Source organism: Pholis gunnellus (assembly GCF_910591455.1).
Source record: "Pholis gunnellus genome assembly, chromosome: 3".
In the NCBI taxonomy this organism is placed as follows: domain Eukaryota; kingdom Metazoa; phylum Chordata; class Actinopteri; order Perciformes; family Pholidae; genus Pholis; species Pholis gunnellus.
Window position 1 is genome coordinate 18,226,098 of NC_136529.1, and position 15,496 is coordinate 18,241,593.

At 39.5% G+C, this 15,496-nt stretch overlaps 1 protein-coding gene across 2 annotated transcripts in view; it reads right to left on the reverse strand.

Moving 5' to 3' along the window:
• Nucleotides 1-4,601: 4,601 nt before the first annotated feature.
• Nucleotides 4,602-15,496, reverse strand: part of cpne5b (copine Vb) — a gene marked incomplete at both ends in the record, with an annotated part of 90,360 nt that continues 79,465 nt past the window's right edge. For both annotated transcript variants that reach the window (XM_079186632.1, XM_079186631.1), the window contains 6 exons: nt 4,602-4,793; nt 6,252-6,325; nt 7,059-7,116; nt 13,772-13,874; nt 14,829-14,956; nt 15,228-15,409. In XM_079186632.1, the coding sequence (XP_079042758.1) occupies nt 4,602-4,793; nt 6,252-6,325; nt 7,059-7,116; nt 13,772-13,874; nt 14,829-14,956; nt 15,228-15,409 (737 nt within the window). The remainder of the gene's footprint in view (nt 4,794-6,251; nt 6,326-7,058; nt 7,117-13,771; nt 13,875-14,828; nt 14,957-15,227; nt 15,410-15,496) is intronic.

A 15,496-nucleotide genomic window follows, 5' to 3' on the forward strand; every position in this document is an offset into this window, starting at 1 on the left:
GAGGATATTGAAGGATTGGTTCTAACTGTGCACTGCATCATCAAGAGAGTAAATCTACCTGGAATCAGATTACTGATATAAGAACTGATTATGGTAAAGGTAAACATAACCTTTCATTTGGAGATGTTTGCAAATTATAGCTTAGAGGGATAAAGGTTACAACTCTGACATCATTCTGCCATTTGAGCATATTACACTGATTGTAATGACCTATTTGGACTTAAACATCAGTTGCTGTCTCATTATCTACCCCTTTATTTTGATGGAGATGGAGACTAAAATGTAGATTAAATCCAACTTTATCAAGCAGCAGACTTTGGTGGCACTTTCTTGTATGTTACATTCCTACATGGTGATTTAGCCTCTAAAGCCTACTTTCATGCTCATTAAAGCTGATATCAGTTACCGTTTGTATGTTTCCTTTGTTTGTTTGGAGAAATTTCAATTGTTTAAAGGAGAGAAATTTTACGCAGTTCAAACTCTGAACAAACAAGACTTCGTATCGAACATCAACAAGAGTTTAGTGAGCTTCTGAATGATATTGAGTCACTAGAAAATAAAAACCTGTTTGGACCTTAGTTGCAGCCCTCTTCCATATGGTTTTGTGGAAATTTAAATGAACTGATGATAAAAAATAATATATATATATACGATGTAACAGACAACATGCCTGTCACATTGCTCCAGACAGCATGTTGTGTTCTGACAAGAACACTAATATGTACAGACTCTTCGAACCTGTAGCTTTAAATGTAAATGTTGTGAAGTGATTAGCAACATGAATGTCTTTGAGGAGTTTCCCTCGAGCAGTTGGCACTCTCAGCTAATCAGCGACCAGCAGCCTTAAAGTTTTTTCCTTTAGATAACAAATTAGAACACCGACCACTGAAATCAAAGTATAACGCTCCAATAACTTTTATAAAAGTATTCATTTTTTAATTGATTTTAGTTAAGGCAATCCAATACAAAGCATTTCACAACCCATCATATGACAATAATCATGTACAATAAAAACCCATTTACAGAAAAGTAGGGAATCATGCAAATCAGAAAACTCGAGGTATAAACAATAGAGAGATTGTGGGGTTTGACAAAATTAATATAAAAAAGTTTTGACTGTAACACGCTAATTAAGCTACAGTTGTGAGACAATAAATGTTTGGAGAACCAGGCACAAGAGAGAAGAAATAGCAAACCGTCCACAGAGCTTACTGCCTCGTTTGGCACAGACATGCATGTAATCTGGTTGGGCTGGTTCCTATTATACAGATGGTGGCACTCTTTTATGTGCCCCAAGAAAACATGCAGTCAACCCATCACACTAATAAATCGGGATGTTAACAGGTCACCGTAATGACATAATGGACAGGAGCGATGGCTTGTCATACAAACTCCAAAAATAGATAAATAAATATCTTCAATACAGTAATATTGCCAAAAATATATCAAACATATACAATGAGCACTCCTCGTGAGGATAAAGTGCTGTTGGGATCTCTTTGCAAACCAGCCGTTCATACACTTTCCATCTAATAGATAGTCTAATAGTCAACTCTTATTTTTTCACTGGTAACTAAGAAAAGAACAAGGATTGACAAGCAAATAGCTGTTTTGACCACCATCAAATATTTTCCTCTCCTTCACCCGGGAGCCATACCTTCCACCTGAGCTGATTTTCAGTACAGGACTAAATGAGATGCAGTGCCTGCCTTTCACATGATTAAGACCTTTAGTTTGCTACATTAAACATTTGAATAGAACTAGTTTAGCTCATTAATTCTGCCTCTGCCTCGCTATGTCAGTTAAAATGGAAACAACCCCCTTTTACAGTCTATTATACACATTGTAGCATTGTTTGTTTACTCGCTACAGCAATGAAGGGAGCATGAAGGTTAGAATAGTAAACAAAACCAAGTGAAACTGGAATAATACTAAAAGAAGAACAATGACCGCTGTGAAAGATTGACACGGATGGAAAAAGTAAGATTAGGAAGCAGTTTATGTTCATGTGATGCTAAAAAAAAGGTGAACAAGATACAGCCATGCTAGCAGCTCTGTGAGGCTGCACGTACACAAAGCGTTGCGTTGGGCTAAATGCTAACATCAAGGTGCTCACAGTGACAAGAGGTAAAGTCAGGGAGTCACCGCAGTCTTTAGGATACATTTAAAATGTCATGACAAACCATACAATAGTTGTGGAGAAATTTCTGTCAGACCAAAGTGTCCAACATTTGCATCCCCACAGCCCCACAGCTATTGTGGTTAAACATTCAATAAAGTAAATAAAAGAAGAATCTGCATCCCATGGAAATACCCTTTTTTTAGGCAATATTTGTATGGCTGCCTTCAACGAGCCTTTCCTTGCCTACTGCATGATATTTAAGTCGGGTGTCCTGTTCCTTGTTTTAAGTACAAAGCCTAACGTAGAAAGGCTAATGATGTGGCTAGCAGACTATGTCACTATAATGAGAAACAAAACAAACTGGAAATAAACATTGTTAGTGCAAATTGAGCAGGAATACTATGTGATCTGTCAGATGACAGGCATGATGGGAGAAAAGATTTGAGTGTTACATTGTATTCTGCACTTTTATCAATGGCTTCCTTGTTATTGTTATAATCCTCCGTGTGAACCCTTTTGTTTACTGATCATGGATCACATTCCTTCAATTTCCACATTTTTACAGTATGAGCTCTGCATTTCTTTAAGGCAACACATCATAGGGCTGTCAGGGATTGTTGTTTCATCATTGTGCGAGGACGCATCACAAATGACAGGCTTCGTTACTGATGCGGTGAAATTGGATTTGCCACTTGAAAGCCAGTTTGTTTTGGTTTCTTCACACTAAACTGATGTCACAGATGCTAAGCTACATAAAGCCAAACTAAGATTAGCACAAAAGGATCCCTCTTTACCCTGTGGTATAAACAGATTGTTAATGTGTTTACACATGAGAGAATTACTCATATGCTAGAAGTAATGAACATAAATCCTAAAGCTCTGGAGACCACTTGTGAACCGTCTCCCACCAGAGACTTGCACTGCTGGAAGGACTGGGCTGTATGAAAAGAGGAACACTGGCTATGATCGCACCAATTAACAGTGTAAAGTCTATGACGACGGAGGTTTTGTGGCTGCTGATGCGTGGCCGTTGGGGACTTACGGATTTCCACTGACATGGTCATCTTTGAGTTGCAGAGGTGGTGTGTTTGCAACCGAATCAGGGCCGGATTAAGCTGCCATTGGTACCCGGGGCAGGAATTACATGTGCGCTCTAAACCAAATAACATAGCAGTGCTCCTACATTGGAGTGCTACCTGCGCCCTATGTTTGCGGTATGTCAGTTAATTATATTTTGATAAAATACACATTTATATCATTAATATGTGACATGTACACATAGGAAAGGTATGAAACGAGAATTCAATCCACAAGACTTGGTAAAAACCAAGACCCTCACTGTCCGTGTATATTGTGCTTTAGTTGTGTATATAATAATGTAATTTTAGTGGTTGTTGCCCGCTTTGCCAGGTTGACTACAGCTATGAAGAGTATTTATGACATGTTTTGTTGTATTTTGTGGTCTTTATTTCTTTTTCCTCTTTCATGGTCCGTCTTTTACTTATATGGTAACTTTTATTTATGAAATATTACCAAACAAATGAAAACAGGTTACGAGTAATTGGTTAATGATCCTCTTGTGCAACATCATCCTTTGTGATGGAAGTTCATCCTTACTGAATGAGATCCTTTAACTTTCCTCACAAACAATGAATGGCAGCGTTCAAAATGATTAAATATGATTCAACCTGGTAGCATCATCATAATGCTGTCCTTGGTATAGAGACAAGTTGTGCTTTTTATATGCAATAACTTAAATAATTGGCCCCACTTCAAAACAGATCTATTAAATGCCCATGCCACTCTAAATAACATTGGAGAATAAATATACTGGGATATGGGGAATTAACTTCTCATACAACATGCTCTTATAAACATTTACCGAATAAAGAAGAGTGGAGGTGATACCTTAAGGTATGAAAAGCCTGATTTAAAGTTGGTAACGTAATAAACCGTAAACTACACACCTGCAATTTCTCCTTAATTATAACCGATGCATTAGCAGATATAGAGATAATCCCCAAATACAAAAACTAATTTCCAGAAGGGAAAAGGTGACTAAAAAATATCACTGCATTAGGCCACACCAAATACTGATGAGCAAGGCTTAGGTCAAAGATCACACGTCCTGATACAATTAGAGAAACAACCACAGACAGGCACAAGTTTAAACCACAACATGACCTTTTTGAACCAACCTGCTGTCAAATTAGACGTGAAACAGTCACTGCCTCAGTGTTGGATTAAAAGTTTGAGCCTCTCTTTAAGAGAAATCATCCAAATGAATATATCACAGAGAAACACCCCCCCCAAAAAAGCTGCTCCAATAGTCACTGGGGGTATACGGCACAAAATTCAACACCCATTTCCTAGTGCGTCAGCTCCTGTTTGCACCAAAACAGGAGGTAGAGAGTTCCCACTGGACTTTGAGTGGCTGCTGCATGCTGTCAGTACTCAGTGAAAAGCGAAGAGGAGGGCTTCAGATCTGTGTGTGGTGGTGTGTGTGTCCGGGAGGTGTGTAGGGAGGTGGCGCTGGGTTGGGTTTGATCCCCCTGCTCTTCATGTAAGAGATTAACTGGTCCGGGATCTCTGCTAGCACATCTTTAGCGAGCCGAGCCATGCTTAACACGTGGTTGCCTGTCCGATCCATGTAATCTCTGAAGGGAACAAACTGAGGAAGAAGAGCAGAAAGAGGAATATCAATATGCTGATATTCAGGAGTAACTTACCAAAACGATCATTTGTGTATCAATTACTCACACTGTGTTGCCTTAAATTTGAGAATAATTGTTGTCTTTCATGCGTCAAAGAACAAAGAACCAAAAAACGGAGAAAGGTCTTGAAGAATTAAAAAGGGGTCTCGTTAAACAACAGCAAAACTAAATCAAAACATCCGTTTAGAAACAAACTCCTGCAGTATAATCCAAGTCTTGGTTATCAGTTGTATGCTGACTACTTCCCAAACACCTGCATCTTTGCTAAAACCTACTATCTAAAGCACTTCTGCATAAACAGTCTGAGCGAGTACTGTTTATGTGGAAGTATTTTTAAATAGTACGGATTTGTCGAAGGAGGCATTAGAGAAAAACAAAATTTTCTTCACAAATTCAAGGTAACACTTGGTGAGTAATTGATAAAGCCTACAAGTGACAGTTGTGGTGGTGAAATATTCCTTCACTGGACTTGTAAACATGGTTTTCTCTGTCTAGCATAATTGTATCTAGGGATTGTGGGACTACTGTTGTAGTGATTCATGAAAAGCTTGAATACTTTTTGACATTGTACACAACTTTTTGGAGGTTGGCATACTGAATGGAAAACTCCAGAGGACTCATGTTTAAGCCCCTGTGTTAGTCAACATTTGGCTGATCCTGCAGGCTTTAGAATGCTGATCTGTTACTAATCCTGCACTCTGGCTCCCCTCAAGAGTGAGAGGAAATACATGAGCCCAAGTGAAAAGATAAGTTTTTGTCCTGATCAAATTTCTTTGGATTCCCTCTTTTGTATTATTTGTCATAGCACATCCATGTTTCCCCAGGAAGATGTTTAGCAGAGGTGGTAAGCCACCCAAACCCTGACATCTCTGCTATAAAACATTTAGAAAACCCTGCACATTTGCCCACTATTCAGTTAGTTTAGTTTTGACACCGCAGTCGGTTGAAACACCACTTTCTGTGAATAAGACACATGGGATTTCCTAGAGTGACATATATTATAAAACTTTAAAACGCGCTTGTCGCCATGGGAATTCACTGGAAGCACGCAGCTGTCCTAATCTGTTAGAGAAGCCAGTGCCAACAGATGCTGCTTTGTCAGAAACAGACATTTTAATGTACAAGCACAACTGAGGCAACAGCATGAATTTAAAACGCAAATGTAAAAATATGACACAGTACCTATACTGTAAATCACTGTTGCCTGTAAGTGGTGATCTGTATCTCACGGCTAGAGACTGCATGAGCCCAAGCTTGATAAATGTTTATCGACCGTATTGTCTGTTATCTGAATGTGGTTGTGCTGACATTTTCTATGTAATTCCCTAGGTTCTGTGAACTTGTTTTTTCCAGTTCCTCGTGTCTCAATCTGCAATGAAAGTTACTTTCATGATGTAAAGGTAAAGGGCAGTCACCTGAACAATGTCTCTCTCTGCCAGTTTACCCCGCGATGAGATCCTGATGTCATCACCATCCAGCTCCACCATAGCTGGAAGACACAAGGTCACACACACACATGCATGGATACACACACACACACACACACACACACACACACACACACACACACACACACACACACACACACACACACACACAGTGTGTGAAGTAAGCACACACGGGTGTCTTTAGGGCAGAGACAAGGTTGATACACTACCGGTGCACAGGTTTAGTTGTCGTCTTATTAATCGATATATTTTTGTTTAAGCATTAGTAAAGTAGAAAGGGTGTTGAGCTGCACAGCTTTAATCAGTCTTCATTGCATGTCTAATTGACTAATAAGTCCTTTATTATAGTCTCTGTGCAATTTAGAATCATCTGTACTAAACACTGTAAACCCTGCAATTAACCTCAGCCATTTCTTCTACAGCTATGCCCACATTCACCTACGCAATCCTTTCTCTACTGACTCAAATGAGTTTGTACAGTGATTTTCTCTCGGGTGTTTCTCTGAATTGGAGCCAGAGAGGTTAATGCTGGCTGTAACAGTAATAGACTGCGAGTTGTTTGAATTAAAATGTCAATTATTGGCCCATGTTTTAATCTGTTTCACTGCCTTCATTTATGTAGATGGTATGAAAAAAAACATCAGAATATAACACTACTAATGTTTTAAAAGATGTTTTCTTTTACTGTGGAATCTCTCTGTATGTGTCTGCCCTAACAAAATGACCAGAACATTTAATGCAGCAGTCAAAATGTTAAAAATGAAGTCACCCTACCGTCAAACTCAGCCTGACCCACTCCAACTATGATGATGGACATGGGAAGCTTGGCACCCTGCAGAGAAATTGAAAAAGAACAGTGGGCAAACATTTTTTTTTCTTTACAAACAAAATGTTCACATTTCTTTTAGTAAAAAAGTAGGAGACGCTTGTCCAAATCGCCACCGACCTGAAGGGCTCATTACATGATGTCAGATATCCCAGCCATTACATGCTCACCCACATAGATCACAACCACGCTAATGTTCTGTATCACGCTTTAACTAGCTGAATGATCTTTAACTCAGGCGTCCAGAGAGAAAAAGAGACAGGAAGTCAGAGAAAGTCAGCAAAATAGGAAGATGCTACAGCAGAAACTTGTTTGTGTCTCTGCTTTCCTTATACCAGATGTTTTATGTCCCGGATTCCAATTTTCTGTCGTATGAATGGTTCTTATCTCTGAAGGACACACACTGTATTTGCCCACTGAATGCTGGTTATCAGGCTGGGGAGTGGAGATTAAACTCACTGACATCACTAACAGCATCCCCTGAGATAGTGGGACAACAGGCCATATCAGTGCTGAAGCTATTTCATAGGAAATAAACTGAATTAATGAAATTCTGACCTGCAAAAAGAGCTGTGTTGTGTTGTTACATTATACACTCTAAGAAGCTGTTTAAGGCTAAAAGGAGACAATAGTTCACAGGGAGGAAGACAAGTGTTAGCGGACACCTTGATGAGGTCTTAATTAAAGGTGTGGCATTTGTGAGCTGGGAGAGGAGGGAGAGGGAGGAGGTGCAAACTTCAATCAGTACAGCGACCATCCTCAGTCACCCGCCCAGCTGCTCCCAAATCACATCTAAGTCAGATAACTCTGCTGTCAATCTCTCTTCTGTGGAGGGTTACCGTCTCCGAACAAAGGCAACATCTAGATATAAGCAAAAGATACCAACATTTATGAAACACACAGGACTGGGAAATTAACCATGTTGACCATCTTAGTTTAGCATGTTAGCATGCTAACACTTGCTAATTAGCACTACAAATAAAGACAAGATTAATCTTGAAACCCAAGGCTATCGGCCTGACGACGGATAAGCCTCCGGGGGCAAGAGGCTAATTTCTGGGGTTGAGGTGTAGCCAGCGGATAAGCACAGACTTCCTTTTCCATGCGCAGCTCATTGTTTACACTCTTGAGATGCAAGACTGGAGTTGAAGTTGAAAAACGGCATGCACTTCTGGATTGTTTCACAAGAAGCCAGTTTACAAGCTTATTTTAAACCAATGAAAAACTAAATCATCGTCAGATTATAGCCGATGGATTCCCAGATTGCATTGCGGCCAATACGTTTCTCTTTTGCTCCCCACACAGACTATTAACCTGCATCCAACCAAAGCGTTCTCCAACAGGATGGAAATGTCATTTGACCTTATAGTGACAATAGGTAAAACGTTAAGGGAACACCAATGTTGATTTTGCCCATATGGGACAAAAATACCAAATTTCAAGTCCATCAAATATTTGCTGAGAAATGTCACACCATAGATGTTGAGAGATGTCACTAGATAAGTGAAAGGTTTGAGCTGCTGGTGGCATTAGACAAAAAGTCGGGGGATAATCAAAGTCAACAGGATTCTTCCTCCGGGGTACATGAATGTTTGTATACAATTTCATGTAAATCCATTAATAGTTTATATATTTCAGTCTGGACCAAAGGGGTGGTCTTTGCTTTATATATGAAGACTTTTTCTGACATAATGCCTACCAGTTGAACATCAATCTAATTATTGTTTAATTAAATGTAATAGGTAAATCAGTTTATATTGATTTAATCTAAACCAGCTCTAATAACCAACAAACACACTGTATGTTTAAGTAAATATTTCTCTTCAAGCAGCCAAAACAGCTTCTCTTCTTTTGTTCGCCTTACTGTATTAAATGCAGCTAGAGTGATTTTCTTTACATTCTGCTTGAGTCACTGTGACTGCATCGCATTTTGACAGGCCATGTTTGTTACTGTTATAATTTCCAGATAGATGTCAACATAAATACAAAAGCCTCTATTATGTGTAACAAGTTTTTTCTGGGGTCCCATATTTTCAAAAAGCAGTTATAACAAGTGCAGTTTTATCTCTGGCTCGAGACAAACGCGGCGTAGCAAATCGTGGAACTTCTTTTGCCACGGGGGTGAGAGCAGAACACCGCCTCCTTCACAGCACATCAGCGCGATTATCAGTGTTCAACGCAACTCCTGTCAGTGCCTGTCCTCCTACGCGCACACAAACACTCATACGTGCAGATATAAATGCACACATCAAACGCCACCAAAAATAACCTGGCAACGCACCGTGCCCCACTTTTGCAGTGGCGATCCAGTTTAATGAGACAACAAAACACAGCATCAATCATCACTCATTACCTCAACAACTCAGTATGCACGTGTTGCTAAAATCCAGATGTCATGCATGCTTTAATGGGTGTATGTTATTGCATATGTGGCCACGCAAATACACACACAAACAGGTTTATGGATACGTGTTTGGAGAGGTGACTGTCCTGTCAGCACAGGGAGTCACCTGAGTCACCGGACCATCTGCCATTGGCTGTGTCAGAGCTCAGTTCAGAGAAAAGCTTAAGGCAGCAGATTAGAGACACTTAAAAAGCCAGCCGAGTGCTAATAATACTACATTAAGAGTAGCACACCCAGTTGTTAGAAGACTTTTTGTGTATTTGAAAGTTGCAGGTTTTTCCTGACGTTCTATTCTGTCATTCACATGTTGATTTAATGAAAATGAAAGCTTTTCATTTTCATCATACTTACGGTGATGTTGCCACATTCTTTACTAGCCAAGTGTACATTGAAATTATCCATTTATAATCAAACATTTTTGTAACTTTGATCTTGTTTATTTGTGCTCAGAGATCACATACTTCTGACAGGATAGTTCTTTAAACTTATTATTATAACAATGTTAGATATTCTGCTAATTAACGGGACGAAAAATAATAAAAAACATTTTGGGAGATGCAACAACCTTCATTAAACAGTAATTGCCAATTACAGTGGTGTATTTAATCACACATGTCCAGAGGGCCCTGCAGTGGTGAAGCCTAACCTTGTTCATGTGGGCAATTGTCTGTGAAAGCAGTAGTGTGTGGAAATGGGTAGCTACTGTTTTAAATGCAACTCCATTATGAGCGATGCGAGTTAAGCCTCAATCTTTTTGCCTAATATCATGTAGCTATCAAGTGCATATTAAACATCACTTTTACAGCGTTTTCTTTTTTAAAACAGGTCAGTCGAGAGTCAGTCAATGCTTTTCCAACTTAGGTTAGCTTAATTAACTAGCTGACAACATCTGTTAAATTTCAGGCGGCAACATTGACAGTTCCTGGTTATAAATGAGAATTTGCTTTTGTCTACCAATAGCACTGTAAAACCTCATATGCATACGCGTGTACGAGAATGGAAAGCTTGCCACACTTTGGATCTTTTTGTTCTCTCTGCCATGACGTGTGTCTCGTGCTGTACTATGTGTGTGTCTGAGTAAAGAGAGAGAGAGAAGGTTTGCGACGCTGCTATTTTCTGCGGAGATCTCGCTCCCTAACTTGTAAAGTATCGATAGCACAACCGTTATCTCCAGACCGTATCGATACTCTGGTATTTTAGTAATTTGGTACCGGTTCCTGTAAATGAGTGAGTGAGTAAATGAGTGAGTGGCAAATAAAAAATATGCTGCACTATTAGGCTTTGCTGGTCGAGAGGTACTTTGTCACCATTTTGTCACCATCGGCATGCAGCGTAACCAAGTAGTCAGCGCTTAGCAATTATTGTACGAAATGTTTTAGTCTATTACCTTGAGGAAAGTGAAAATGTAGAATGATGACAGGACCATGAAATATGTGAACTATTACCACTGAATAGTTTACACAGAGCAATGGACTGTGTAGAGGTTGTGTGCAGTACTTGTTGCTGCTGTATAGGGAGATGTTGTTTTCACATTACCAGGTATCATTTACCGTTACTTCTTAAACAAAGAAGCATCCAATACAAAGTGAATGGAGGTTACGGCTGCACAATATGGGGAAAACATTGCAGTTAACAGATATTGAAGTGTAAAGTATCCTGCTAAAATGCGAAGAAATGAAAAAATGTAACATTGAAATGAAAACGAAAGGCACCAATAAAAAGGAATGCTTTAATGGCATTTTAAATGCCATTAAAATACTCTTTAAAAAGTAAAGAAAATCCCTGAGTGCAACATCGCTGTCTTTAGCAATGTGTTTATCGGGCAAGTTGACATTGCAATGATGATAAAAAAACAACAACTATATATTGTGCAGCCCTAATGGAGGTAAAATGGTTGTGAAGTGAAGTACTTTTCGTTGTCCCCGGCACTGATACAGAGATGAAGCACAACAAGTTGAAGATGGGAAAAGAAGGAAATCAAAGGCAGCAGAGAATTGTTGTTGTTGCTATAGACTGCGTGTGGTGACAGAAGCATGGGGAGAGCAGATGAAGAGATTTAGATCTTTAAGAAGTTACGAAATGGAGACAGACAACAAGAGTCTTTGTATTTGTGAGTGAGGGCTCCACTGAGAGAAAGAATGAGGCAGCAGAGGGATCCGAGCTGTGGTGGGGGATGCTGAGTGACTGAGTGACTGAGTCAAAACCAACCTGTCAGGTTGGTTTTCGGTAGAATAGCAGATTCTGTTGTGACTGATAATAAATCTCCCTTTTGTTCTAATACATGGGTCATTATTACAAACATAGTGGATACATATCCACTCCACACAATGGCTGAAATGCACAAAAACACCTGCATGCACAAATATAAACCACCTGCAGATGTAAATATTCATGCACATTCTCCCACATCGTCTTGCTCTTTCTTGAAGGTACGTTCCAGCATAAATAAGTATGAGGAAAGACTTTTATATAACCTCAGCAGTGTGTTCTCCCTCGCCTAGGATCCGTGGAGAGTTAAAGGGAAAGCAGTGGAAGCATCAGTAGACAGAGGCAGTGAGATAGAGCAGCAGGCAAGATCTTAAAAGGAAGGTGTGGCTGTTCTAATGTTTTGACTAACAGTCGCAAATTCCCTTTAAATCCAGTCTGCTGGGTGTTCTGTGCCTGCGGCGGGCTGATGATGATGAGAAAAGGGAGGAGGAGATGAGAGGAAGAGACCAAAGAAGACGAAAAGAGAGGAAGCCAGCCAACTACTATTTAAAGCTTGGAGAAAAAAAGATTTAGGGCAAGTTTTGGGGAAAGCTCGGAGGAATAAAGCACACTGATGTGATTTTTATTTACAGAGGCAGGAACATCTTTTCAAGTGCTGTATTTTATAAATATGGCCACAACTATCTTTTTTTTTTTGGTGTTGAGCTTCTTCTTTTTAGCTGTCAGATAAATCATTAGTTTATATATTGATCTTGCAATTATAGAAGAAAATGTCAGCTATGTGAAGCCATTATGCCAATCATTTTTTCTTTACAGATTGCAGAGCAACTGCTACTATCACATGCTTCCTTCTATGTCTGAATCAGAGTGACAACCACAATGAACATCTGGGCTAAATATCATCTCAGAGAGAAAGCTAGAGAAAAATACTAACCAATAATGCAAAACATTGGTCGTTTCAGCTCTTCAAATTTAAGGAATTTCTTCTTTTCCCTTTTTTATATCATTGTAAACATAATGTATTTAGGTACCGGACTGTTCATCAAACATATTGAATATGTCTCCTTTTGCTGTAGGAAATTGTGATTGGCATTTTACACTTTTCCTTGATTTTTAACAAAGTCGGAGGCTCTGGGCCTCCCTTCAGACAAAGCTTGGAAAAAGGTTCCTCACCATCCTTTAGTTTACCTGCTTAGTTTCCCCTCTATTCCTGGATGCAGATGGAAGCATGATTATGTTATTGGATCCCATAGACACTCAACAATTGAGCCAAGATAGCTTCATATTGCAGTTAGACATCAAACTACACCAAATACATTAAAATAAAGTCTGTCCTAAGGCATTTATTGGTAACAGGCCTGCGTTCCACTTTGGAAACCTCTGCACTAAACAATTAATCAATACTGAAAATAATCTTTAGTTTCCTGGTCTTTTGGTGGCCTTTAAATGTTGATTTTAAAGGAAGAGTTTTACATTTTGGAAATACACATTTTTGTTCTTACAGAGAATTACATGAAAAGACACTCATGTCTGTACAGTAAATATGAATCTACACACAGACAGTTTAGGAAACGTCTAGCTTGGCTCTCACTGAAGATAACAAAATCCAGCGACAAACATCTAGAAAACTCAATAATTAACACGTTACATCTTATTTGTTTGATCTGTACAACAAGTGACGGGTAAAAACAACAAGTTATTGTGTTATGGGGGATTATCCGATGGACTATTCCTTGGCTGAAAGCAGTCATTTTCTAAAAGTGTTGTCGCCACCATGAGGTTGCCAAGCATCAGAGATTTAGTTACCCTTGGACAGAGCCAAGCTAGCTATTTTCCATTGTTTTAATGTTTATGCTAAGCTCTGCTAACTGGCTGTAGCTTCATATTTATCCTACAGATATGAGAGTGGTGTCGACCTTCTCATCCAAAGTCCCACAATGTCAATTCATTATTCACATCAAAGGTACTTTGTTCTAATTCATAACATTTGCATATCTAGCCTTATATTGTGCAGTAAAGCATGGTGTCTCGCCCCTTTCCCATTCTTACATTTACAATGGCCTCTTTGGTCTGGGCCATGTCGGAAATGACGCCGTCTGTGATGATGAGGAGCACAAAATACTGAGAGCCATCCTGCACCGCAGCAGCATACCTGCACACACACAGACACACACACAGATGCACTTTGTTTTGTTGTTGTTGTACTTCAGGTTCATTAAAATCCCTCACAAATACTCATTAATTAATCAGTCCAAACAATCAAGTTTGACACAAAGCTGGTTTACTCTGTTTGATTCAGGGATTGACACCTTTGTTAAACTTCTCTTCATACTTGAGTTCCCCCACTCAAATGCTAAATACCAATACTGGTTGTGTATTCTCACAGCTATGGCTCCCTGCCACAGTTTAAAAAATGTGACTCCATTTTTTTATCAGAATGACGTTTTTAATTACAGCAGAGTGTTGGCGTATCAGATGGAGAATTGTTTGGATATGGCTCAAACAATGAGACGGCGAGAGAAGCGGTGACAGTGAGAGGTGGAGGTGGGTGTCGGGGGCACAAGCATCTACTTGGATCATGTCACAGTTTGCATACTTTATGCTTTATAGCATGCTTTTGCATTATGTGTTATGATATGTGATATGTCAGTATATTTTAATAGCCTCAGGGCCATGTCAGCTAAATCTGCCACTAGCTGTCTAAATTCCTATTTAAGCATGTTACATCCTGTCTAATAGAATATCATATTCTTGATAATCTGTATGCTATCATTGTGGCTGAACCAAATTCTGATCATAAACATTGTCAGGTTTGTTGGAAAAGTATTGGACAATGTCTCCTGCTCTCTGCATGAAAACAGACAGACTTTTAAAATATATTTTTGAGAAAATCTGTGCAGGAGTCACTGTATTTTTGATAATAATTTCATATCCATGAAAGTACGTATAAGTAAAAATAAATTTTCCAAGACTCTTATTGTTTCTTTGGTATAATAATAAACCTGACATATGCAAGGGAGCGGTCTTGTTCTATGTAGTCGTGTCCCTGTTGCTTTGCCTCTTTAATAGGAGCGTTCGCTATTCACCAGCTGCATTGTTCTCTCACCTGGCAACATGATTCACCACAGGAGCGAAGTTAGTTGGCCCGTACAGCTGAACTGTCTTCAGACTCTGGTGGTATGCCTCTAAGATGCCCTCAATACCATTGCAGTACGGATTTTCCATGTTCCCATTCTGAGAAGGAGAGAAACTGGGAAAATCAATTTCATGGACTTGGTGAATGCATTTATCAAACCCCAAGATCTTTATCAAAGTGCACTGTTTTCATTAGAGTTCATTAACTTGGTTCTCGTAAACCAGGTCATGCTCAAAATCCATAAATTAGAGTAAACACAATACATTAGAGCGACTAGTCAGTGGCATGCTTTTGGAAGTTGAAAATAAAAAGCATGAAATAGACTTGAACTGATGAATCAAAAGTGATAGAAGGAGAGGTAGACTTCACCAGTGGAAACTCATGTGAAACCCGTCCATCAGGGGGCAGTTTGGCTCCAAAGCCCAAAGCGGGGAACATCTTGTCACTGTCGTAGTCCTGAATGATCTCCCCAACAGCCCTCAGGGCCATGGCGTAGGCGTTCAGCTGGTAGGGGTTCATGTAGTGCAGCGAAGTGGATTGGGACGGATTGCCTGTCGACCAATCAATCAATGTCACGGTCATTGTGGGTAATGAGGGACAAAGATGTCACTTCTAGAATGCTAGATACTGTTTGTGTG